Source organism: Anas platyrhynchos, chromosome 3, assembly GCF_047663525.1.
Source record: "Anas platyrhynchos isolate ZD024472 breed Pekin duck chromosome 3, IASCAAS_PekinDuck_T2T, whole genome shotgun sequence".
NCBI classification, from domain to species: domain Eukaryota; kingdom Metazoa; phylum Chordata; class Aves; order Anseriformes; family Anatidae; genus Anas; species Anas platyrhynchos.
The window spans coordinates 95,808,470-95,835,318 of record NC_092589.1 but is presented as its reverse complement, the minus strand read 5'-3'; the positions used below and the strand labels follow the sequence as shown (position 1 = coordinate 95,835,318).

Here is a 26,849-nt window from a genome sequence, read left to right as displayed (position 1 = left end):
AGCTACTTCATCTTTTTTGTTTGTTTGTTTGTTTGAATCTTCACTGCAGCTTTCCAGATGCCTCCCTTTTTTCCTTGCCCTTCCTACTTGTTTCTACACCACCAATTCCCCTTACTCTGCCTCCCAGGAGCCACTCCTTGGTTCTCTCAAATAGAGTTGCTATGGTTTATATTGTGGATCTTTCCAAAGTAAGCCCCAAGATGCCTTTGCAAAATAAAGTTAGACAATTAACATCTTGCTGAGCTTCTCTGAATTTTATTTTATTTATTTATTTTTCTTCTGTGAAGCTTCTAAAAGGAACCTATCTTAACTCTAGTAACAGTTTGTGCTGAATTTACACTTTATAAGCTTATATAACCCACAAGGCTCCACCTAATTTAAAATGTCATTTATTATCAGTGAAATCCTGTTTGGATGCTGAACTGGTTAGGAATAGTTCTGTCAAGTGATAAGGCCAATGTTACTCTTACTGCTGCAATAAAAACTTTATATTTCTCTGTCTCTGCCCTTACTAACCATTTCTTTATCTAAAATTAGTTGTAAGCTCAACTTGCTAATTTCTTCCCCTTTGGTGTTCCTCACTCAGAGCTAAAAACACTATGAGAGAAAGTCAGTGCAATTTATGCAATTCCAGAAAAAGAATGGGTGGTTAAAGGTTCAGCAAATCATAAGCATTTCCTTGGCTCCATGAAAGGAGTGAGAGAAGGGAAAAGGGAAGATGTTGCTACTGTGTACTTAATAATTCGTATTGTTTTCCTCAAAGTGAAGTATTCACTGGAAAAAGTCTGGAAGTCATTGCTTTTGTGTTTAGAAGAACAGCATCCTATTCCTCATGCAGCTTCAGCTTCTTTCTGTAACATGAAGCAAATCGGATCTTCTACTTTCTTATGAAAGCAGAACAAATAACGGATTTTCCTCCCCATGAAATCCTTCTCTACAACCAGCACTTTTTAATTGGAGGGGATCTGAAGGATACACCTGTAAAACCTAACCAAGAGATATGACAGTAATTTCCAATACTTATGGTCTTATGATCTATGGCTTAACCTAGTATTTGCCCATATTATGGTGTGTGACTGACACAAAAATTACTTTCAGAACTGTACTATCAGAATATTTAGAGAGAACATAAGGCATATGTCCCTGTGGAGTTATAAAAAGCCATTGTATACAGGTGTTAAATGTACATACTCATTCCCCTCATTCATATATAATTTGCAAAATCTCAAATTTATTATACAGTTAATTTAGGTTGACATGATGTTTTGCTGCAGCTCTTACTCTCTCTCATCTATTTGTTATTCCTAAAAAATCGGAAATAATTGAGACCTAGCATTTTTAATGTAAGGTCAGTATTCATAAAAAGACCTCATGAGAAAATGCTGATTCCATTGACTTCAGAGGAGACAGTATTTCACTGAGACACTTTTGTGCAGATTCCTCCCCCTTGCCATTTTCCTTCCTTCCTTCCTTCCTTCCTTCCTTCCTTCCTTCCTTCCTTCCTTCCTTCCTTCCTTCCTTCCTTCCTTCCTTCCTTCCTTCCTTCCTTCCTTCCTTCCTTCCTTCCTTCCTTCCTTCCTTCCATTCCTTCCTTCCTTCCTTCCTTCCTTCCTTCCTTCCTTCCTTCCTCTCCCTCTCTCTCTCTCTCCCTCTCTTTCTCTCTTTCTCTCTTCTTCCTTTTGTCTTTTCTTCCTTTCTTCCTTTTTCATTTTTTTTTCTTAATAAGGGAAACAAACTGCCTGGCTCTGCTTTAATTAAATTTAATACCAAAAGTTTTTGAAATTATGAATTCTATGAAAATGTCAATAAGGCCCAAAGTTCTGTTATACATTGCTCTTTATCTTTATTTACTTAAGGAATGGTCCTGGTCGGAGGTCAACATTACTATTAATCATTAAAAGATTCTACATATAAGAAGAAAATGCACCCATTATATGATAGAATCCTTGTACTAAAGAATTTATGTAAGGGTTTTTATGAGATCCAACCAAAGATCCAACCAATTTGTAGCACTGCTGATGTGCAGGGTTTATAAACTATCTATAAACTATAATTAGAGTGTATTGGTTACTCATAAACAATGCGTAGACAGAGACCAGGCATAGAGATTATAAGCAGCATATAGGAAATAAGCAGCAAATAAAGGAAAGGGCACCAGTAATACAATCAAAAAAAACCTCTCAGATATTGAAAATTAGAAAATACTTTGATGTCACTTTCCTCCAAAATAACTGTTCTGACTTGACCTGTAATATTCCAAAATATTTTGAAAGAAAATGAACAAGACCTCTCTGAATCAATAGACTCAGTGCCCTTAGTTTATTTTGTCCAAACCAAGGACCATAGCACTAGACTGTCTCCATACCATCATAACATTTCATTTAACTTTATAGTTTCATTTATTTGGATATATAATGATATTGCAAAGGAACATTACAAGTAAGAACATCTACTGCTTTTACTAAGGGAATAAGAATTTCAAGTGTTAGCTGGGATAAATTCTTTAATTTTGTAATGGATGGGCTACTAATGAGGAACAGTAAGCTACAGTCTTCTGATACCTACAAATAGAAAGGGAGGTCCAAATGACATAAGTTTCTAAATTTTGAAAAAAAAATCAGCTGAGATAATTTATATTTAGTTTATACTTTATAATGCTTTAAGCTTTATAAATTTTAATACTTTATAATCACAATGGGAAATTTATATTTGCAACAGGTATTTGGGCAATACTTTTTGACAGCTTCAATGATATCTCCTTGCTTTAACTAAAAAGTTTCAGTTATAGCCTATTGACATGAAAGGGCATATTAGATCACCAAGCATTAACAAGGGAAAATGTATTCTGAATTTATGGGGTATTATTTCTAATGTGATCTCTATAAAAAGAATTACAGTAAGTGTATTACTTACATGCTGAATTTACATTAAAAAGTCTAAAAGGGTACTAATGCACAGGCTATATTTAAAATGATATGGAGAAAATATGAAATGTCAGCATGTCACTTAAACTGCCATTTTAATCTAATTCTATCTGGCTTTAAGAAAAATCTGTTGTATTTAGTCTCCTTCAAATAATAGCAGGAATAACGTACAGTAATTTCAGTGGAAAAGAAATTACTTTGAATATGTAGTCAGAACAGAAGTGTAGTTTGACGAAGATTTTTTATTATGCTAATACTTACGTAATTCATAAATAATTAGAATCATAGAACCACAGAAAAATCAGTTATGGTGTTTCACCACTCATGATGAAAACATTTTTCCTTATGGGCAGTTAAAATTTCCCACTGGGTGCCTCTTATCCTTTCACTATAAAAACCTGCATTCTCTCTAAATCCTCTTTAAGTAGCTGGAGAGGGAGAATAGATAACCCTTCGCTTACTCTTCAAGTTAAACAAGCCCTCTAGTGTGCCCTCGTATGTCATATGGCATTGGAACGAGTTGCCCAAGGAGGTGGTGGAGTGACGGTCCTTGGGGGTATTTAAGGAAAGTTTGGACATGGACCTTAGGGACATGGTTTGGTGAGTGATACTGGTGGCAGGGGGGATGGTTGGACTAGATGATCTTGGAGGTCTTTTCTAACCTTAATGATTCTATGATATGACTTTCTCAGAAATCAGGAAACTCCCCAAACCATCCTGATTGCTCTCCATTGGGCTTTTTCTGGTTGGTTGATGTCTCTTTTCTACTCTATCCAAAATATGGAAGCTGTGTTCTAGATGCAGCCTTGCTAGTGCCTGTCAGAGAATAATGACTTCCCTCACAACCTATGAGGGAACGGCATATAGCAGTGCTCTAATTAATGCAGCCTGATATGAGGTTGGCCTTCCTCACCACACAGGTGAACAGATCCTCCTTCTGTTTGGTGTCATCTAGCCCTGAGGTCTCTGTATGACTGCACAGCTGGTCAGTCCCTGAGCTACCTTTGTATTGGATTGTTCACTCACCCAACCTAGATGTAAGACTACACATTTGCCTTTGTTCACAAAGCTTCTGCTGGCCTATTCCTCCAGCCTGGCAAAGTGCTCCAGAATAGGAACCATACCCTCAGCTTAACAGTCTGTGTCTGCTCTCCAAGTTAGGAACATCCACAGACATCAGGAGTTTGCATGCTTTTCCGCCACACAAGTCCCTTCTGGAGTTGTCAGATAGCATTGACTTAAGCCACCCATGAAATGACACCTGGAACAGTGACTTTGAATAGTTAACTACTACATTTTCTGGTGGTCCAACCAGTTATTTAGCCATTATAAACAAATACTGACCTCTGTAGTACACCTTCCTCCTCACTGGGTACAAGGCTTCTATTGAACAGTGTGGAAAGCCTTTCTAAGGTAAAGGAAAACAATATCAATGCCATGTGACTGCAAGGTTGGCCACATGCCATGTCTTCCTGGGCTGTGGTCATACAAGGAATTGGAAGCCCAACAAGTGCATTTAGCCAAGGTAATGCTTTGCCTTTTGAAATTTGCTATGCACATATTTGCTTCCTTAAACCTGTCAATGCATGAAAAACATCCTAAGCACTATAAACATAGTTATAAATTAACAGTGCAGGAAAACTAAATTTTTAAAAGACAAGATGTTTAATGAAGTTGTCTCTCCACCACCAAAGCAACTGTAGTCCTGTACCTGGTTATTTTATGGCAGTTTTAATACTCTCATCCACTTTGTTTTCACTTCCTTCTTTTTGTTCTTAATACAGGTCACCAATGAAAGAGGTTCTATTTAGCTACAGTGGTGAGTATTACTATTTTTATGACTTGACTACAGTCACAGAATATGTAACTACAGCTTTAGTATCACTTTAATAAATTGCTGTGTAGGTATTTGCTTTGAAAAGATGGTAGGATGCTTTAGCAACACAATTTAGTGTTTGGATAATAAGTTGGCTATTTTTGGTGAGTGTTTTCTATTAATAATTACTAATACTGAATAATTCCACTTCTTAGCTTAAAGTCAAAATTTAATTAATTGTAAGTGGGATGCAATCAAACAGCTGGAAAGAACTGAGGCATGGCCTAGGATTAAATTGTGTGGTAATATTGAAATAAGTTTAATATTATTTTATATTTGAGTGCATAACCACATAGTACCATTAAAATGAATAGTGTGCTATAATTAAACAATACCATATTGAAAATAATATGTTATACTTGACACAATATAGTACTCAACTTGGAAGGTCAGCAAATAGGTAATATAGGAAAGGCTAAAGTGTTCAATACCTTTTCCAGTTTCAGTCTTCACAAAAAAAAGACTAACTGTGACTAAGAATTTGGTTCAGTTACTGTTAAGAATTTTGGAGCAGGAACATAGAGAGAATAGGAAAAGAACACTTTAAGGAATCCTGAGGTGAAATGGATGTATTCAGGATGGCACAGCCCAATGAAACCCCCTTAAACACTTAACCAAAGCTACTTCTCAAACTAGCAATTAGCAAAATGAACAAATACCCAGAAAACTGGGGAAAGGCAAAAACAATGTCGTATCTAACAAAGAAGGAAATGAAGGTCTAAAGAATTATAGAAAAGCCAGTCCTAATATTATTTCCAAGATTCTGGAACAAAGTATTAAGCAATCCATTTGTAGTCATCTAAAGAACAGCAAGCAGATAAGAGAACTTGCACAGGGACATGTCAGAAACAAATCCTATCCAGTTGATCTCATTTCCTTTTTTGACAGCAAAACAGGTATAGGGGATGTGGTTGATACAGTGCATCTTCGACACAGTCGCACATGACATTCATAAGCAAGCAAAGTAGAAATGGGTTAAATTAAGTTCACATAAGGTAGATGTGCAACTGATTGGAAAGCTGGACTTTGAGAACAACCATTTGCTGCTAAAATGGGAGAACATCTCACTGAGACTTCCATAATGCCATCTTCAAGTTCTATCACTATAAAATATTGCTCACTACTTGCTCACTTGAATGGGCAGTAAATTTACTAGATTTGCAGATAATCCCCGTTTGGGAAGATCTGCAAGCAGTTTGGAAGACAGGATTAAAATCCAAAACCATCACTTACATTAGAGGGATGGCTGGAAATCAAATTATAAAATTCATTAAAGTCAAGTAACATTGAAAAGCACAGACAGAAATTGAATGACAATAATAAGGCAGGAGAGAATCTGAGGATTACAGGGGACCACAAAGTGAATCTGAGTTGGAGAGGCAATGCTCTTATAAAAAATGTCATTCAAGGAAAATACTGAAAGGAGTGTTTATAGTATAATGGAGGTAATTACTCATTTCTGTTCAGTGTTAGTGAAGAATCAGTTGCAGTATTGTGTTCTGTCCTGAGCAATTTTAGAAAGAGAGACTGGAGGTGTGGAAAACAAATGGGAGATTTAGAAAAGATTTAAAGGTTTCAGTTTCTTCACACAGAAGAAAAGAAATAAAGACAGAGATGAGGCACAACAGGTTATATCTCTTTATAATGTGTTATAAAAGGATATTAGTCACTTCTCTATCCTCCCTGAGAGTAGGAGGAAAAGAAATGGGCCTTGAGTTTCAGAAAGAGGGATTTAATTTAGTATTAGGGTTGTTGCAGCTACATCAGAATTTAAGTGCTTAAACAGTTTTTCTGAGGTTGCTGCAAAGGCAGACAAGAGAAGTGGCTGAATATTTCTTCATGTTTTTTTGTTTTGTTTTGTTTTGTTTTGTTTTGTTTTGTTTTTTCCTGTGAAAATATGAGCTACATTTATCAGTCAGAACATCAGGTTGTATAAAGAAGGAAAACTAAGTGAGCTTGGTGCATGCTACTTATACAGTTTACAAATCTTTATTTTTTGCTACATGTATTCATGTGAAAACTCTTCTTTTGCAGCCCCAAATTAGGATCAAGAGCTAAAACCGTAGAGTATTTTCAGACCTGTTCCTATACTGAGAAGGAATCCACAACACTAATGTTATTTAAAGCACTATTTTTTAAAAAATTGCTTCTAGTATGCTAATTGTAAAGCAGCAATAACAATCAAGTATTTTTTCATGAGATAATCTTATGTACTAGCATAATTAACCCCAGAGATACACACCTGAATGTGCCATATTTATGTACCACTTCTTGAAGTGCTTGCCAGTTTAAGAGAGGCCTAAAATAACACAGCATATTTTATTTAGAAATAATACAAATGTTGAAATTGAATAAAGCTGTGTTTTTGTTGCAAAGTGTTTGTTGTGATTCTTATCTTCACTTCTGTAAATATGGCTTTGCATAGTTCAAATAGCTGAGACTGGATGTCAGCATCATTGGGAAAGGAATGTTCCCACGCTCTTAACCTTGGTCACGTTTTTCTATCATGCAGAGGCTTTGTGAAATGCTCAAGGAATTTCTCACTTTTGTGTCAGCACCTAAAGCAATCAGCAAGCACAGTGGTTCTTCCCTGCCATGAAGTGTTCATAGCCCTGTGACATCTGGTGAAGGCAGACAAAGCTGATAACTCTGTGCTAGCAAACATGGAAGAACCACTGCTTTTTACTTTGCACTGTTCTTTTTGACCCTGAGTTGCTTCCACAGACTGAGTGTTGCCTGAGCTTGAATTTTAAACAACCTTTTTTTTTTTTTTTTCTCCAAAATGCATTGTAAATGTTTAAGGATGCTGTTCACCTATGTTTGCATGAGTCACTGGCTTCTTCCCACTCCCTTGATCCTTTGAACTTATAAATCACCCCACAGGTACATCAGGGACCTTTGAATCGCAACCTGGTGTGTGGGAGCACTACGCCTCTTGACACGCTGCTACAACCTGAAGTTAAGATTAATAATTGTATTGAGATGCGCTGCTGTTTTCATTAAAATTAACGTGATGAACTAATTTATAAAATCATCAATTAAAATATTAATATTGAAATCAAATTAAATGGACTAGTCTTAAGGCCTTGTGCTACTGGGCCTGGACTTAAGCTGTTTAACTGTGGAACTGTAAAAATGAAAGTTCAACCATCTATGAGTCTCTTTATATAGATTAAAATATATATATTCCCTTGATAGCACACACATCCTTCACAATATCATTAAATGATTGATAGGCATATAAGGGTTATATAGGTATTAGTTTCTATTTCTCAATGAAAAAGCAGTAGAAGTTGTTTGTACAATTTGTGGACAGCACACACATTAGCCAGATGGAAAAAAAAAAAAAAAAAAAAGAAAAGTATTGTGAAAAGCATTTCATTGAGTTCAAGAAATGGTTCCTTTGGACAAAAATCAACACATACAGGTAAACAGAAGAAAAATGTATTGAAAATCTTTTTAAGAAAGATATAAATGCATACTTAACAAGCACATAAATACTCTAAATATGTTATCAATTGTGTAAGACGTAATAGGTACACCCAACAAGTATCTATTAGTATTTCTTGTTTTCAGTCAATCACTGAACTGGGCAAAATTGAAATTTAGAACCAATGTAATCTGTGCAATTCTCTAAAGTTTTAATGAGTTTTTCTGCCCATTTTTCCAAAGCAGTTGCTTTGTTCTGAATTTCTTGCAAATCCAACTTTCTTTTCCTCCTGAATTTCATTTTTGTGAAGCCCAAATCCCATCTGGTATGTCTAACAGAGAGGATTATTGACATGGTACTTTTTATCTTTAAATTAGCCCAGGTGACAGACCAAAAACAGTGGAAGGAACAAAAGCAAGAGAAAGAACTACCAAAACTGTAGGAATGGCAAAGGAGGGATCCCTTTCTTTACCTCTCATTTTATGAGTTTCTTCATCTGTGCATATTTTAAAAAACAGCATCCCTATCTGCTCAAACAGCTTCTGTCTGTGAATGAAAATTGAGAGTATACTGGCAATTACAGTCTAGGAAGTCTACCCCTCAAACACTAATGGGGAAAGTATTTAGAGAAATAAACCTTTAAGGGGAGATTACAAACAGCAAAAGTCAACATGAAAAATTGATTGCTTTTTCAGTAATACTATAAAATTAATGGATGCTGCTTATTCAATAAAGTAATATATTTAGTCCAACTTCTGATGCCTTTACCCTGCTTTTATTCATATTTTTCCTTGTAAAGTACACGTTCCTGTCAGGATCCCAATGACTGCCTATGTTTAGTGAGAGCTTATATTCTCCTTTTTCTTTTATCTTTGTTCACAGGCTAACATGCAGTCTGATACACAGCATTCATCACATCCTGTGCTTACAACTGATATTGCTGCTCTTGCTATGTGCTGCAACCCAAGCTAACCAACACCCACCCCCCTCCAAAAAACAAAACAAAACAAAACAAAAAAAAAACAATCAACAAACACCCAACATATTACGCTTGGCCCAAGTGGTCTGAAGTGAAATTGGGCTAGCACAAGGGGTGTATTTGGGCAGTGACTTATATAGGCCATGAGTAGAAGGGACAGAACTCATTATTTGAGAAAATGTGGTTTGCTGCCTCAAATTAAGGGCAGCCCTTGCCCCCAGGCTTCAGCTGCCTGGGATCCAAAGCCTGGTTTGCTGTGGCACACCTCCGTGGTCTTGACTCAGTTTAATGAGAAAATTGCTTAAATATCATAAAGTTCACCTGCTAAGGTTATGCAAAATGATAAAAGTAAAATCACAGAGAGAAGTGTATCATTGAAAGGGTAATAGAAACAGCTCAAGTGTTCAGAAGGAAAAAATCTATGCCTAAAGGTATAAAAAAGCCTTTAAGAGCAGAGAATCAGAAAGTGCCAACTCAGCAACACAGAGAATCAGCCTGTTCTGGGATCAAGAAGCACAATTCTTCCCCACCTGACTGATGTTTGCCTGCCCAGCACAGACTCCAGACATCTTACTTGGCTGGTGAGGAAATCAGTAGTAGCTCATTCATTGTAGCCATTTAGTGGGTGCATTAATCGAGGCATAACTTCTGCGTATGGATAAACTGCATGTGTCATCCTGGCAGTGTCTCTTTGTACATCATAAAACATGTCTGAACAAAAATGATCTGGTGACTACTGTGTAAGACTGTTCTCATTTATTCAAGAAGTAGTATCTAGCCATACACGGGGCAATCCTAGGCTACTTCTGCACTGATCAACTGATTCACCACAAGACAAATGGCATGGAGTATTTTACAAACCAAGGAATGAGCTTGCTCTAGGTTGGCTCCCCTAGAATTGAACTGGTGACTCTCACATTGCAACAGTGCCAAAGTTAGTATGTATCCCAAGCACCTCTAAACCTGCTTGCAGGCAAGGCACATGGACAACCTGGTAAGGTTTCTGGAATCAGTTTGGGAAAATACCTCGACATCTACCTCTGCACTTATTAGTCTATCCACGGTCAAGAGAATATTTTAGGTGTAGGATGCCATCACTCACTGGTAGGAGCAGATAGGACTTCACATTCAAGACAAATATGGGTGGGTACACATCAACCATGCAACACCAGCACATCTTCTCAGAGCTCATACTGACTGTGAAAGGTGCTAGATTTTCTTCTCCCTCACCTCTAACTGGCTGGTAAGGAGCCAATGTATGGTTAATAAGCTCACTGAAGGCATCACCTCTCTGAAGCCATGTGCAGCTGTGCACAAGCTCATCTGTCCACATTAGTCTCACTAACAGCATAACCAAGGAGGCATGTGACACATGATATGATAGGGCTGCCATCAAGGTTTCCATCCCAGCTGGGGCTCCTGAGCTTCCTGCTCTTCCTACATTTGGCAAGCCCTAGTGAAGTGTTGTTGAGGAGGGCACTTACGGCTCTGTGACTGCATGCGTAATGTGGTGGTTCATGCACAGATTTTCCCATTCTTCAAATGTATTTACTTGACTGAGCCCAGAATGGGCTGACCATGGCCTCAGGGGAATGTTGGAGTATGGCTGAGAACAACAAGAATGAAATGGCACCTGCTTCATGGAGACAACCAAGGGATGCAACCGAGGTAGGAAACACGCATAGTGATTTGTTGTGTTGGAAAGAGTGATAAGGTTATGAGGCTGTAGCAATCACCTAGTATGTACTATATCATCTTCTTTCACCTGTGATTGCTGACTCTGTGTGCTTGTAGCTGTGAAGAACAGGGTTTCTTTGGCATGGGCAATTGGAGTTGTTTTCTATTCCTCTGCCTCTGACTTTGACCCTGAAACTGTTTAATTAAATATCTGAGAGAGTGGACACATTGGTCCCAGAGGCTGCATGTAGAAAAGTGCCCTGTGGCAGGACTGTACCAATGAAATTTGTCACCTAAGTCACTTCTATTCTGAGTTGCGTGTAACTTGGAATAGCATGGTAATAACTGACATGGGCAGCCCTGAAAGATTTCAATTAACAGTAACACTGCTTGATGCTGTGACAACTACCTGCAACAGTGAGGTGCCAGGCTGTTGCCCAATAGGGTGAAAACACCACCATTCTCAGCCTGCCCCAGACACAAAGAGACCAAAATGCTGGTGAGAAAAACTCTTCAACACACAGTTTTTCTCTACATAAACAGGTCTAGGATGTAGGCACTCACCACTTGGGAGGGTGAGTCCACACAGAAAAGAAAACACAGTGTTGTATAATACTTTTCATGAAATGGGTTGGCTCAGAACGTTTTTCCTCACTGCAGCCTTTAATAATAAAAAGTAGTAAGTATAAAATATTGCAGCTATCACAAAGCAGCTGTGTCTTTTGTGCAAGGAGTCACCAGCTAAGTTTCCATTTGAGTTCAAAGAAAGGGATGGCCCATATCATTTCAGAGTTTAAACTGATAATAAGCAATTACATGATCTTTATGACACACTGAGTTTTGCCTACTAGCAGAAAAGAGGACTGGAGTCTTGTGTCCTGTTTGCTTCCTAAACTGGTTAAGAGTCAGGAAAAAGAAAGGCAGCACAGTCTTCTGATGGGGTAGGCTCAGAGTTCTGTCCAGGGAGTGACCTTCAGCAACCAGCACCTAGCTCAGGGCTTTTACCACTAATCTGAAAGGTGATCAGAAATGAGGTTTTAGGGTGTGCAATGAGCTCATTCAAACAAATCAGAAGGAATTTTGGAAGAAAAGTTGTGGGATAATCCTGTTCTAGCTTTAAAGAGATTCCTGGCTTTTTTTAAGCTCAAGAGTAGACCTCAGAGAGTACTGAAACAGGTACAAGTCAGACATTTTTGTACTTAACAGTGATGACCAGAACTAGGTCTAGGCCTAGAACTAGGTCTAACTCAAAAAAGTAGCAGAGCTGGTCTGCTTGGAATAGGTTAATCTTCAATAGAGAATAAGGATTATATTTAACTGTCCCTAAACAGTTACAGATAAGTCAACACATGATTTCCTGCAATTTACGGAGAGCTACTTTTTGCTTACAGTGGAAACTATTGAAAACAAAATACAAAATATTTGCTGAACCACGACAAAACGGTGGTTTTTTTTTTTTTTCTTTTTTTTTTTTTAAGAAAAAAAAGATTTGAGCATATGCCAGCAGAAAGGAGAATAAGATTTTATCAAGTTTCAGCATGGTTCCATGTGTCAAAAAACAAAGCTGTTCAGAAGCACTAGTTCCATTTTTATGTTCCTTTAAAAGGAAGCTCATTTCTGTGTAAACTAGCGCACTTCTTTTCCAAACAAATCCTTTGCCTCTGGTTTATTATCAGCAAGTCTTAAAATTTAAATGCTAAAAAAACAACTCCAACTACAATCAATGAAAACCACCTAACCAAACTAAAATCTAAACTAAATGAAGACAGAGGTCTGTAACTTAAAAGGCAGATAATATCACATGTGGAAGCTTTCTCTCTTTCTTATGCTTCACTAGAGTAAGGATATAACTTTGTAAAATGATGTCCAAAGAACTGTAACAGCAAAGAAGATTTGCATTTTGCAGGTGGCAGTGCAAATCAAGAGAACCTTTTACTTGGAACCATATAGAAAGAAGGATTAAGGAAAAGGGTTATCATTTTTACCAAGAATTTCATTTGAGTTTCCATGATCATGTTTGGTTAACCTTCCTCACCTTATATTTGATGCATTATAGCACTCAGTGACTGATTGAGATACCTAGATACCTAGCCTTTTTAAGAAAACAAACAACAAAAAAAAAAATCAAGAAGCACAGAACAAATCTGAAGGTTAAGATTTATGTTAAGGTTTATGAAGGTTAAGATATATGTGTATTTAATATTATGTGATGTACAATAATTGTATATAGCTGACCTTGGCCTTTCTATTGACTTCCATACAGAAGATTGCATGCAAAAAAAGGAAAATAAAAATCACATGGTCTGATGCAATTTTCCCTCATCCACATGTCTTTCTCTGTGACAGGGACAGTGTGAGAGGCAGGTCCAATAAAAGCTCTGCTGGCAAGAAATTATATTAAAGACTTGAGCATTTGTATTACAATCCCATATGTCTATGTGTGTGTGTGTATTATATTATTACACACATACACATTCCCCCTTAATGATTCTACAATTCACAGCAATGCATCCAGACCAGCTGTGCTACCAGCTGTGCTTTCAAAAGTAGCTGTCCTTTGATTCTGTGACCTTCCACAGCACCGAACAATCCAGTAGAAATCACAAAGGGAAAGATTCCCTTCGTTCCCTGCCATTAACTTCTTCAGGGTCCTCTCATCCACTACAAAATGGAAAAGGAAGAATTACTTTTTTTTTTTTTTTACTTTAACCTCTGCTTTTTCAGCTTTGAACACTTAAATTGTCTTGTATCTGTTCATATTTCAAAGAATGTTATTTTTCTGCAATTTAGTCTTACATGTTATCTCTGCTAGCAGCTTCAAAATACTTTGCTCTTTTTTTTTTTTTTTTTTTTTTTCTGAATCTTTTAGGTTTTGGCAACAGTACCATGCATATTTCTTTATGTCTGCAGTCAAAAAAACTGGAGAGCATGGAACAAGTAGTAAAGGCAGTTATGCATGTCTTTTGATATCTACTGTTTGTCTTCATGGTTTTATTATTCCAGCCATTTACTTTTTAAACTGGATTGAAGACTCACTAGTTAGTATTTATTACCCTATTTACACAGATTTCCAGGTTCATTTTGAATCAAGAAATGTGAACTTTAAAAAAATATCTTTGGGGTAATAATTTATGCTGAATATTACCTGAGTTTTAAAATGTGCGCACAGTAAAACAGTGCAAAATTAAGCATATAAAAGAAACCTAGATCACTGGAAACAAGATAGAAAAGGGAGGGATGCAGGATATGTTTACTACACTGAAAGTCAATGATCTATAGCCTTGCATATCAGATAAGAGAATGAAGGAGAAAAGTAATCTAAGTATAATTTCGAATCATATGGAGAACATATTAGTTACAGGTAAATGAAGCCAGGAGGAAAAAGACCCTCTAAGACCATGTACTCATTCTTCATGCTGTTTTGATTTTAGAAGCTTAAAGTATAGAACTAAGATATTGGATTGTGTATATTCTGCATAATAAACCTTTACTACAAATTTCTTACTCACGAAAGAATGTACCCAATGTTTCATAATGATGGATACATAGCTGTGGCTTTATTTCCTTTTTTTTTTTTTTTTTTTTTTTTTTTTTTTTTTTATCTTGGGCAAATAAAACAGTTTATAACATGTCTGACTAATGATTAACAAATACAGAACCTTCATAAAATATTGTTGTCTGCAGCTTTCTGTTCAGATTTGTTTCTGAATAGTAAGTGGAGGTATTACATCTACAGTAAATGGACATTTGCTGATAAAGTCAAGCACAGAGAAACAAAAAAGGCGTCTAGAGGTGGAAGAATGTGGCTCAAAAGTCAGATCTTGCTCTTATATTGCATTGCAAGTGAAGTTTGGATGGCAAAGCAGCTTAACTCTAGAAGAAATTTGCCCCAGGGACTTTACTCTGTTGAAGATCGTGGCTCTGCAGGGTGGGACAGGCTAAAAAGAAGTCTGTACCAAGGAAAGTCCTGCAGGATACGAGGCTGCTGCACAGGAAGAAATGATGACTGCAGCTTTAACATTGCCTCCAGAGCAGCTATATGTTACTGTGACCAGTTCTGTGCCACAGGTCCTCCTGGCCCTGTGGACTGTTGTGCTGACTACTGGGATGTCTGTGACAACACTGTTGAGCCCACCAGGTCAGATGAGCCTTGGCCACCTCCAACATCAGGTGGGTATAGAGAAAAGACCCAGCTGGTATTAGTGTACCACAAGAAAAATATAGTTGGAAGTAAAATTACTGATAGATCTTTAGAGTGTGTGCATCCTAAAAATGTGCCTATTGACATAGTGGACAAATACATTGTTTACAAAGCTGAAATAAGAATTATGCTTCCTGTTATTTCTTTGCTTTTAGGGATACATTTCTAGAGTTGGCTCAATCTTATCTCTGTTGGCCAGAACCTCTGTTTCACCTGTAACTTTTCTAGAGATAACCTCATCAGTTTGAAGTTAATGTGATCTCATCAATCTCAGCTTCACAGATTAACACAAAATGAACAGAAAGATCTAAATTTTGTACCCATCAGTACAAACAGATCATTCTGAAAACTGATGATTATCCTAAATGATACTGCTCTGAGATATTCTGTAATGGCTTAGATCCACCAGAGCTCTCCTCTGGGACACCACTTTTCTTGCATCATCTCAGTGCAGGATTAGCTGAAGGGATGTGATTAGAACAAGAATTTCTGGCTGGCATATTGTCCTTTTATGGTTTCTTTCTGCTTAGCTTGTAGTGGAAGTTCCTCCAGAACGACTCTAATCTTAGTCTATTGTCTTTAGAACTAAAGATTGAAAAATCAAAACAAACAAACTAAAAAACAACAAACAAAACCCACAAATATGCACAAGCATCATTTACACATGGTTTCTGTGGAGGGCAAATCTCTGCTGGTGATACAGTTTTAGAATTATAATTTTAAGACTATAGCTTCTTGCTAGGACACATCTACCTCAAAACGTAAAGACTGTACCAAACTTGCAAAAGCTGAAAATCAACAAGAATACCACCATGGCTTTTAAAAATTAACTGTTTCTGTGAGATATCTCTGCTATTTGTACTCTAGCACTCAGACCACAAGCTCTTCATGAGCCTGTGCTCTTAAGCCAGGCACACAGCCAAAATCTGATAAGTGGGAGTAACAAAAATGCCAAACGCTGCAAAACAAGCTTGATTTTCCAAAGTGTTTCTAATCCTCTAAAAGAATGTTTTATGATTTATGTAAATAAAGACATTTGTTCCATACTTATTTAGGGTGCACTGTTGTATATTATTTCCAACAGATTGGGGGGTTGCTGTCATAAGCTCTGTGTAAGCCCTGAGCACTGTTTCTGCTCCAGAGCTGACAGCCTTGGGATAAGGTTTTGCAGACTGCTTCCTGTAAGCAATTTTGTATTACTACAAAACCTGCAACATTTTGCCATATGGGTCCTGTGATAGGCCTACCTCTGAAAGGTAAAAATGTAACAGAAGTTTTAGGTAACAGAATATGTGAGGGGTAATATTTGCACTGCTTTTCTCAATCCATTTTTTGCATGTGTGTTCACTGTTTTGTAACTCCTGGGTTATACAAGCCTGACATAGGTGGCAATGCTATTTAATCTATTCAAGCATGTTTATTTGTTCTATATTTGAGCTGCTATCTTATTTAATTTATATCTCACATTAAAAGAAGCTGATGTTTTTCTGGTGAAGAAAGTGTTTCATTGATAGAAAACATGTATTTTTCTAAATCTCTGTTTATTGGATATTTGTTATACAAGTAATTTAAAGGGTTAAAGGAGAATAACAAAGCAGGCAAAATACAGCAGACAAAAATATCACTCAAGAAGGAACTTTCTAGAACTGAAATGACTGTGGGACAGGGAGCAAAGAATGAAATTGGAAGGAAAAAATGAAGAAACAAAAAAGACTGAGTGTCAGAAGATTAAGCAAACTATGAAGCATTTTTAGAAATGCCATAAGTATATTGGCTAACTTTTAATAACTGAGACTGTGCTTCTGCCTTTGGCTAAGAATTATTTAAGAACTACCAGACCACATACACCAAAGTACATTTCACCTTGAAGATTTTGATCTTTTGGCTGCCTGTGGTTTTGCTTTCAGTACCTTCTGAGTCATATTGCTTTAAATAAACCAATAAACTTCAGTACTTTACAAGGGATAGAATGAAATGCAATAAAACTGTGCAGTGCATCCCAGCATACTGACTTGGTGCACAACAGTAGTGAGCTATTGTGTACACCCTGTGTCTGTCTGCACCATGCAGAGGACTCCAGATGTAAATGTGTGGAACTGCTTTGACTTTGTCTTAGGCACTGAATAGAAGTTCTGGATTTGTTGTTACTATTCTTAGGAGAATTTTAGAGTTTTATTTATAGAATACATTTATTATTTATTCTTTTTGTTTCAATTACTCTGATGGTACGAGAAGTGTTATCAGAGTCAGTACACTAACTCTCACACTGGTATAAAAGGGATGCCTAGAGAGTTTGCTAATTGATTTTACATTACACAGTCAGGATCTGGCCTACAAGTGTGTACATCTGGAAACATTTCACTTACAAGACTACTTACAACAAAAGTGGGGCAAATGAGGTGACAATTATAGGAACTCGAGAACATTGAACCAGGAAGGAAGTCCAGGTTTATGACGTCCACTTCATTCCTATCATGCTTTTCACACCATATGATCCCATGAAGTCATCAGGCTGCATCTTCAAATGAATTAATTTCCCACATATTTCTCACTATATTTCCCACTATATTAATATTCCAGCCTAATATATTCATGGCCATATAAACTGCCTCTGTTCTTATGCAACCAGTGTCTTCTAGCTTAGACATCTCTACTCTGACACTAATATCTTAGACAAATTTAGACAGCACTCCTGGCCTTTCAAGTCTTAATTTGGTTAGGCTAATGAAACTGTTCTTAATCTTCTATTCCTTAAGCATATATCTTCTGAAAGCTTCTTCTATACTTGTTCAGGCTTGCATTTTTTTTTCTCAGGCATGGGTTGTGAAGGCTGCTAGCTGAGCTCATATGAAACTTCATCCTGCCTCTGAGACCACTGCTTTAATACTTCCTTCCCTAGTTATATTTTAAATAATTTGCTCTATGCCTCCTTCCAGCTACTGTCTAATGCTGGCACTGGGGCACACTATGATAAACTGTGACACCTAAGTAATTTGCCTTGTATACTCTCTGAAAAATGTCTCAATTCCTAGCAGAAATTGAATTAGAGCAGACACTTTGGACCTCGGACTGCTTGGGTGAAATCTGTACTAGTGAAATATGTCTGTACTAGTTAATGTAGTCTGCTGTATGGCTAACAGGGCAAAATAGGCATTTATAATTAACTAATTGGTTCTAGTCCACTTCTGTACTTTGGTATGAAGTTCTCTCGTGTCAGTAAAGGAGGTCTATGTTGCCGAGTGAATGTGTATGGACTCTACTCCTCGTTGTGAGATGGAGAATAACTTTCCTTATGCTTGAAAAGAAAAAAACATGATATAATGCTAATGCAAGTCAACATCTTATTCATATGAAATATGAATAAAGAGGCTAAAGCTTCTTGAAATAGAGAAGGAAAAAAATAAAAGTTTGGATTTCCTTTCTCCAATTCCTTTACTAGGGGAAGAAGCAATCTTTACCTTTAGGGTCACCAGTGTCTGCAGAGAAAACATGAGAAAAGGCTGGAAAACAGAGCCCCATATGATAACTATACTATATTTATTATAGATTTGATCCAAAGCCCACTGCAGGCATCTTTCTTTTAGTCTTGGCACTTAAGTACACTGAAGAATATGTTTATGTGGAAGATCTTATAACACATGCAAGGTCTTTTCTCGGTGAATTATTATCAAAAAAAGGTATGTACATAGAAGGAGTGTTGTATTTAAAAATAGCTGATCTCTTTGTTTTTAAAAAATGAATTAAACTCTGCCAAGAAAAAATAACATAATATGACACCTGTTTTGAAACAGATATTATTTTTAAAAAATTTAATAACTGGAAAAACTGAATTCTATTTTAATTACCTATTCAAAATGGTCTTTATTAAAAATGTATTGGTGTATTGTTAGAAAATAATTTTATTTGTGTTGTTCTTTATATGTAAGAAAGATAATCGCTTTTCAGTGAGTGTTCTGAATCTGTTCTCGATTTTGTTTGGTATGAATAATAATGTAAATGGGAAAAAAATAAAATTCACCAAATTGCCTTCGTTACTGGAAAAAAAATGGAAATAGTTGTTTCATTTCACCTAAATAAAGTATGTGTACTGCATACAACCTTTTAATTCAATAGTAGCAAAATTTTTGAATTAATTCAGTTCAAGAAAAAATATTTTTTTACATATCTATATGTTATGTTGGCAGGTTGTTATAAAGACGGCCGATATTACGGAGAAGGAACAATAATTAAAGACAACTGCAATTCCTGGTAATGTTTCAGAGAACAGCAAATTGAATTTAATTTAGCATATGTCATGAAACAGGAATTATGTTAGTGAGCATCCCTAAATTCATATTAAATGTAATCAAATCACAATGGTTGGCAGAGTAATTCTGTATTAAGATGTTATAGAATTAAACTACAGCCAACATGGAAGAATAGCAAGAGGTCAATGGGTTTTCTAATCAAGACATAAAACCTAGAGTATTAAAGTCTCCTCCCCACTGGCCTAGTTCTATCCGTGTTGAATCTGCTGGCTCTGACATGAGTGGAAATGGTTTTGGCATAGACCTGGACATCGACCTGAATACAGAGAAAACCGATATCATTCAAATTTTGGGGAATATCTTTAAACGTTTTCCTCTGGCAGAAATGATGAGCACTAATTTTATTCCATGAGGGGAGAATATATAATTTATGTAGGAAAGGGATGAACTGTTTGAACATCCCATTCCCCACCTTGGGACATCTGCATGGAGCAGACAGGATGCTCTGCTGCTGGCCCTGGCAGTCAGCTGCCCCAGCCCTACCTGCTTTTCCTCTCCAAAAGCTGGCTCCATACCTCCAAACCCAGGGCAGCTCATTGGGCTCTGGTGGCATCCACCAGCCTTGAACTTGTCCCAGGGTCTTTGGAGCAGAGTGTCTACAACCATGTAGCTCCTTTCTGGTTTTCCAAAGTTAGAGATAAACTCTTTCTCTCTATTTTTTTTTTTTCTTGTGAGGCTTGGCCTTACAAAGATGGAAGCAATTTTTTTTTATTATTTTTTTTATTATTATTTTTTTTAAAGATGATGTTTTCCACAAGCTGTAAACCTTCCCACCTCATTCCAATTAGGATTCATTAGGTACTGAAGTGACACTAAGTAAAATTGTGTTTTCGTAATTACTGTGACATTTATAGTTTAGGTTCCCCCCCTCCCTTCTGCTGTAAAAGTGCATATATTTCCTTTGACAATTTATTTTCTGCTCAATGATATTCTTGCCCTTTCAGCAAATGCTTCCAAAGTAACTGGAAATGTTCAAATGAAGTATGTCTTGTTCGCCCAGACTTGATTCAGAACATCAATTCTGGAGATTATGGGTGAGAATACTTTTATTTTAAGGTTTTGTTGTAATCTACTTTATTGCTTATAGTATGTAAGTGCAGATTAGAAGTTATGTGCTCCTCTCTGTCTTCTCCTTCCTCAATTACATCCCATGACTATGATAGTAAATGTAATAAATGTGCGTCTGTAAAATTTTTCTAAATCTCTGGCAGATTATAGAATTTTAAGTGGAAAGATACTGGAAGTCTCATGCTAGTAAGAGGTAATATTGTAAACACCTATCTAATACAGTCTCCAAAATTCATATGATTTTATTTTTTTATTTTTTCCTCACAAAATGGTCTTTAGATCATCTTCCCTTATTCTTCACTTCAATGCTTAGGATAGATTTTATTTATTTATTTATTTATTTATTTATTTATTTATTTTTGGTACCTACCCTTAAGAATATCATTCTACATGCCAGGATTCTATGTAGTGTTGGAAGAGAAGAGAATGGGCCAGATAAGGACCAAGATATCAGAACTTTGTGAGGTTCAGTGTTTTTCTTGTTACCAGTTCTTGCTCCCTGCAGTGCAGTAGTGCAGAAGGACACCCTGGTATCAGAGCAGTGCCTTGGGAGCCTCCTGGTAATTTACAGACAGAGATATAGTGATCACCCCCCCAACAGCTGAGGTGCTAAATTCACCAATGAAACATACACAGGTGTACAGATTTCAAGCTGTCACTCTGTACTAGAACATGTAGCTCATCTTCATGGGAGAGCTTCAAACCAATTGAATTAGGACAGACAATTAAGTCAGGCATCTGGAGCCTGATAACCACAGAGTGGCTTAGTCCACCTGAGATATGACCCAGCTTCTGCAGGTGTCCATATTCTCCACTGGACAGGCAGACCAAGAGTGATGAGGCTTCTCATTTGGGCAACATGAATCTCACCTCTGTTTACAAGCAAGAAAGAAATTAATAAAGAGAATGCTCTCTCCTGTGGTTCAGTCCTTCTCCAATAATACAAACAATTTCAATTTATTCAAAAAGTGTGTAAATGTAAGTTTTTTTTTTTTATGTTGTGCATATAGTTTTCAGGGTCAGTGCTAGATTCTGAGGCTAATCTACCTTCCTCAGGTAGAGTAGGGAGGGAATAATAAAAAAATGTTTCTTTTTCTGAATGTTAATGTAAAACTGAGGCAGAACAGCTGGGCTTTCTGTGTGGTTAAACAGTGTCTCACAAACACTGCTGGTGCACCAGAGCTTGAAGTCAAAGTAACCCATTATGTGAAGCTGTTAGTTCTCTGTTGGCATCTGATCTGAAGCATAATGTGAGCACAACTTCAAGACAACTATAATTGTTTTTATTGAGCACCTTATTTTCTAGTGTTTCTCTGAAGCATTGCATGCTCATCTGCTGCAGGCTGACACAATGCTGACCTCAAATCATCACTTTTCATATCCTGCTGTGTTGCTCCAGCCTAAATTTATCTGCAGTGAAAACCCTGTACTAAAGATTGCCTCATGCATATCTAATAGAATGTCTCAAAACATAATGTGAAACATTTATTTCTGGATGTTAGTTTTAGTGATGCTCTTATAAAGTAGGAGCAAGGTATTCATATGAGCAATATCTCAAAGGTGGCTTTGTTTGCTTGTTTTCTGTTTGTGAGGAAGATGGAAAGCTGACAACTACAGTCAATTCTGGGGAATGACATTGGAAGAAGGTTTCAAAAAGCGACTGGGCACACTACCTCCATCTCATTCTTTGCTGAATATGAAAGAAATTCCAGTAAGTATCAGGTGATTTTTAAAAAAATATATTCATTATTGGAATAATTATAAGATTATTATTCTACTAAATGTTTCCATATTGTATATGGAACTCTCAGAATAGTTCTCCTAGCCACAGAGATAGTCTGCTAGCCATAGTCATACCCATGGACATTCAACAAGGAGGAGCAAAAGAAAATGGTATCAACTGGGAAGCTGTACACCATTATTCACATATCAATGTTAGAGTTACAGAATGGCTTGGGTTGGAAGGGACCTTAAAGACCACCTAGTTCTAATGCCCCTGCCATGGACTGGGACACCTCCCACTAGACCAAGTTGCCCAAAGGCCCATCCAGCCTGGCCTTGAACACCTGCAGGTTTGGGCATCCACAGCTTCTCTGGGCAACCTGTGCCAGTTCTTCATAGGAAGGTTCTTGAGACCTTTGATCATCCTTGTGGCCCTTTTCTGGACTCACTCTAACTGGTCCATGTCCTTCTTGTGCTGGGGTCTCCAGAGCTGAATGAAGCACTCCAGATGGGGTCTCACGAGAGCAGAGCATAAGGGGAACAATCACCTCCCTCGATCTGGTAGCTGTGCTTCTTTCAGTGTAGCCCAGAATACAGTAGGCTTTCTTTTATGTCTAGCCTATTGTATCTTTGTTATTAAGCTACCTGTAGCTTCTTTGACTGCTGCAGTACTTACAGCCTTTGTTCTGCTGAAACATTTCTCAGGCACATGCTGTCTAACAGTTCTATTTTTACAAAATCTGTGAGCCAGAGCCCAAATATCTTTGGCCCTGCCAGAAACCCTAACAGCCTGAATGCATTCTTCTCCAGAAATCCAGCTCCATTTATTCTTCCATTTAACCCTCAGAAAGTCATAGATGTTGCTGGAAGCACATGCTTTGCACGGGAGTCTAAGAAATCTTTCTCTCTACTTACCAAAGCTAAAAACCTAAACTAATAATCTCTGTATGTCTTTCCCAGCTTCTGGAGAATTTTTTGAGTTTACAAAAAAAAATATTCTGAATTGTATAGGAGCCAATTGTCTACCTATGGTTTCTCTTCAGAAGTATTAAAACTTTCTTGTTCCTACCCTAGTGGTTTCTGTCTTGTATTTTTTTTGATTTAAAAATGTTTTTTCTTTGAAACTTCTTGTGAAGCTCCAAATATCCCTGATTCTGTCCTCTTCTATAGTTTTCAAGAACATCAGCTCTTAAGTGTCATTATTCTGCCTCGGGAAATTTTCAATCTGCCACATTTTAATACTTCCCAGAAATGTAAAAAAACATGCTTTTATTCCCTTAAGCCAAACTTTAATCACCTTAGTAGGTGATTCCATGTGAATCAGCAGTTATCAGAACCTAAAGGCCCACTGGGTAAAGATGTGATAAATCATCTCTTCATAGCTGGCCCAATATCTACTGTCATTGAATGATCCAGAAAGATCATAGCATGGATCAGGCTCACCAGGGATGGAGACAAATTCTTCCAATTGGCAGACCAACAGTAGTCATGGAAATAACTCCCAGGTACTTTTTAATATATGTGTCTTACTAGATTTTCAGATAAACTTGCTTTGGCTTCCCCTTCCATGAATAATTTTCTGTAACTGATATTTTGTGAAGCATACAAATGCATTTACAAACACCTAAGTGATAAAAAAGTGAGTATTTATTAAAGTGTTTCCATTAAGCTTCTGTATCCAGGTGACAGCTCAGAAACGTGTAAAAATCTCTAAAGGATGAGAATTCAGAAATGATGATTTTTAATATATATATATATTTTTTTTTTTTTTCAGAGGTTTTCTCAAACTTTAATGGCTTGGCCTTCAAGTGACTTGTTTTACTAATTTACCTGCAGGCCAAGGTACTACTTACTGTGGATAAAATAGGCACTATGATTATTACTGTCTTTCCCATTTTGCTAGTGTGAAAACTGTGAGTCACTTGCCCAAAGTCACATAGTTAGTTGATAAAAATGTTACAATTAGTGTTTGGGAGCTTTTGGCTCTATCTAGTGTTGATCTGATTAAAAGCTGCTAGCTTTGCTAATGGAGAAAGAAAACCATAGTTACCTATCATTAAATACATTTTCTGACTTGAAATAAAAGCCATTTCTTCAGCATGCTAATGGTCTACTATCTTGGATATAAATTACAGCATTTGGTAACTAAGGGGCTGCCGTTTCCTTTTGTGTTTTAGGGATGCTTGACAAAACCATTTTTGTGTAGAAGGAGCTCTTTATTCAATTGTGTATGAGGACAAAAAAAAAAAAAAGACTCAAAAAATTCAAGAATGCAAAGCCCTTCTGTGTTAATCACTTTATCTTACTTCTTAGCAGTGCTTTGTCATGGAGTAGAGTTTTTAATTTGTTTCATTGACCTGACATGTCCAGCTACAAATTTGGTTTCATAATATTGCTCTGTGATAGAGCTACTTTTAATCTTAGGGTGATGTTCAAACCCCCTTCTTATTTTTTATATTAAAAATAATTTTACATCTAAAAAATCATCCCCCGTGGAAACAAAACAAAACAAAACAAATATTTTTACATTTGCAAATTCAGTAACCTTTTTTTTATCTAATGGGCTATCTAATATTTCTGAAGTCACAGATGAAGTCTGAGTATTCTTATCTGTCTCCCTACCTTTCCATTTTGGCCAGACTGCTAGCTTCACTGCATAGAATACATACAAAGGTTTAAAAATAGTTTGCCAGTCATTTTTCTGATTGCTTTGTACTGTCTAATGGTGGTTTATGGAGCATACATTGAGAAACAATTGTCTAGACTTACCATTTATCACAGAACAGCAGTGCTTCTCAATATCAGGGTAGCAATTTCTCAGACAAAAAGCTAATGTTTTTGGCTACAGGAAAATCTTGCATTTTGAAATGACAAGGCTGAGGGTTAATAAGGGATTTGCTCTTGGATTTACAATTTGAGGCTATTAAATACTTTGGCAATAGTTTAGGAATATATAAATTAACACATTGGCTTAGACCAAAGGTCTATTTAATTTTTTATTTTTTTTTTCAACTACCTCATTTGGACTGTAAATGGTCATTGCTCAGGCAAACATGCTAAGCAATGTTTGCCAACTTTTATTTGTCTACTTGTTGATAGTGAGCAGGTTTATCAAATAAATGAAACACTATTTATCTGTGATTTTGCCAGTACGATTGATCTTCAAAATAAATCTTGTGCTTGTGCTTGTTCATTAATAATTAACTTAATGAAAATTTAGCAAGATCTTTAGCTTAGCAGCTATTTTCTGCATGACGTTTGTGGTTGCAAGTAACATATTTCTAACAAGCTTTTGAAGGAAGCAGGCTTTCGAAAGCAATTAGTGAAAGTATTGAGATTAAAATCTTACTAAGATTACTGGTTTGTTATGTGTGAAGGTAAAATTTTCAGAAGAACATAAGTGACATACGAGATTGCAATATATTTTTAAAATGACTAATGGTATTTAGGACTCACAGCCTGCATCTAAAGTGCTAAACCTCAAGCACTTCAGAGTTACTGAATCTGGGTTTATGTACAGACTGTATCATTCTGTCTGTAAGTGCTGTATACTAGTCAAATATCAGATAAAGACCTGATGTACAAGCTTCCTTTTTTTCTCACACATTTCTTCTCAACAATTGGTTTTATGTGGGAAGGAAATCCAAGTGTACAAGCTCAATGGAGATGTTGTTGTTTCTCAATACAAGCCACAAAATTATCTGTACACCGCCAAAGTGGTAAAGTTCAGTTGCCAAAGAGTCCTGAGATAGCTTGAAAGAACTGGGCACAAATATGCAAATCATCTTAGCAAAAGGTAATTAGTCTTGTAAGTCAAGTAAGCAATTTAGAATAATAGTGCAGCAAGGACACACAGAATTAGAAGAATAAGGATAAGTAAACAAAAATAAAATAAAGGATTTTGACCGGGATAGAAGATTTTGTACTTCTGGGTGCGAGCCTGCAAAGAAAAAATGGTAAATGTTTTGTTTGGGGACAGATTATCATATTTTGTATGTTGTATTTTCCTCTGGAATAGATGTTACAAGCAATTGTTTGAGACAAATTGCTACTGGATGGACCAATGTTGTAGTTTTGTATAGCCATTCCTATTTCCCTGTGCAGCAGAAGCAATCAGTCCATAAAGTTAAACAATTTAAAAAAACAGGTCAATGATTTTGATATGTCAGACATAGAGCAGATTATTAGCAGTTGTACCAGATGGTTCTTGCATATGTGGGTATTTGTGCAAAATGTGGAGGACATAAATTAAAGCTGAGAGATGAAAATGCCAAAAATGGCTGTCCAAATGGCTTTACTAAGCAGGCCATGAATTCTCATCAGCTCAACATCAGATTGCAAACCAGAAAGAAAGTCACGGCTTTTCATTCTGGAATGAAAGTAAGTACTGGAAATTGAAAAAGCTCTGTGCAAAAGGTGAATTAATGATACACTCTACTGGTTCCCCACTAGTAACCAGAATTTCCTATTGCCAGCCATGTGGAAATATGTAAAGCATGTCAAGAAGAATAGAGTAGCAGGTACCTGACTTCACTACTGTTTGCAACAGATGGCTTTTTCTTCCAAAAATGCCATCTGGGCCATAACTGACATCTTTTGTAGGGAAATGTTGCTTGAGATAAAAATCAGAGGAAAACTGGACAGGTTATTCAGGTTGGCAGCTGT

General features: G+C 36.7%; 2 protein-coding genes across 18 annotated transcripts in view; both read left to right on the top strand.

The window, feature by feature from the left end:
• The window catches only part of MLIP (muscular LMNA interacting protein), a 128,337-nt gene extending 115,985 nt beyond the window's left edge, over positions 1-12,352 (top strand). For 13 of the 16 annotated variants that reach the window (XM_038175918.2, XM_038175908.2, XM_038175909.2 and 10 more), the window contains 2 exons: positions 4,709-4,743; positions 6,835-7,175. In XM_038175918.2, the coding sequence (XP_038031846.2) occupies positions 4,709-4,735 (27 nt within the window). In that variant the 3' untranslated portion in view covers positions 4,736-4,743; positions 6,835-7,175. Of the gene's footprint in view, positions 1-4,708; positions 4,744-6,834; positions 7,176-9,112 lie in introns of those variants that run through there. The other 3 variants (XM_072036356.1, XM_072036359.1, XM_072036357.1) reach the window with 1 other exon arrangement.
• TINAG (tubulointerstitial nephritis antigen) overlaps positions 10,835-26,849 on the top strand; it is a 50,964-nt gene continuing 34,949 nt past the window's right edge. For both annotated transcript variants that reach the window (XM_027455097.3, XM_038175923.2), the window contains exons 1-5: positions 10,835-10,877; positions 14,571-15,056; positions 19,272-19,335; positions 20,339-20,428; positions 22,059-22,173. In XM_027455097.3, coding sequence (XP_027310898.2) covers positions 10,850-10,877; positions 14,571-15,056; positions 19,272-19,335; positions 20,339-20,428; positions 22,059-22,173 — 783 coding nt within the window. In that variant the 5' untranslated portion in view covers positions 10,835-10,849. The remainder of the gene's footprint in view (positions 10,878-14,570; positions 15,057-19,271; positions 19,336-20,338; positions 20,429-22,058; positions 22,174-26,849) is intronic.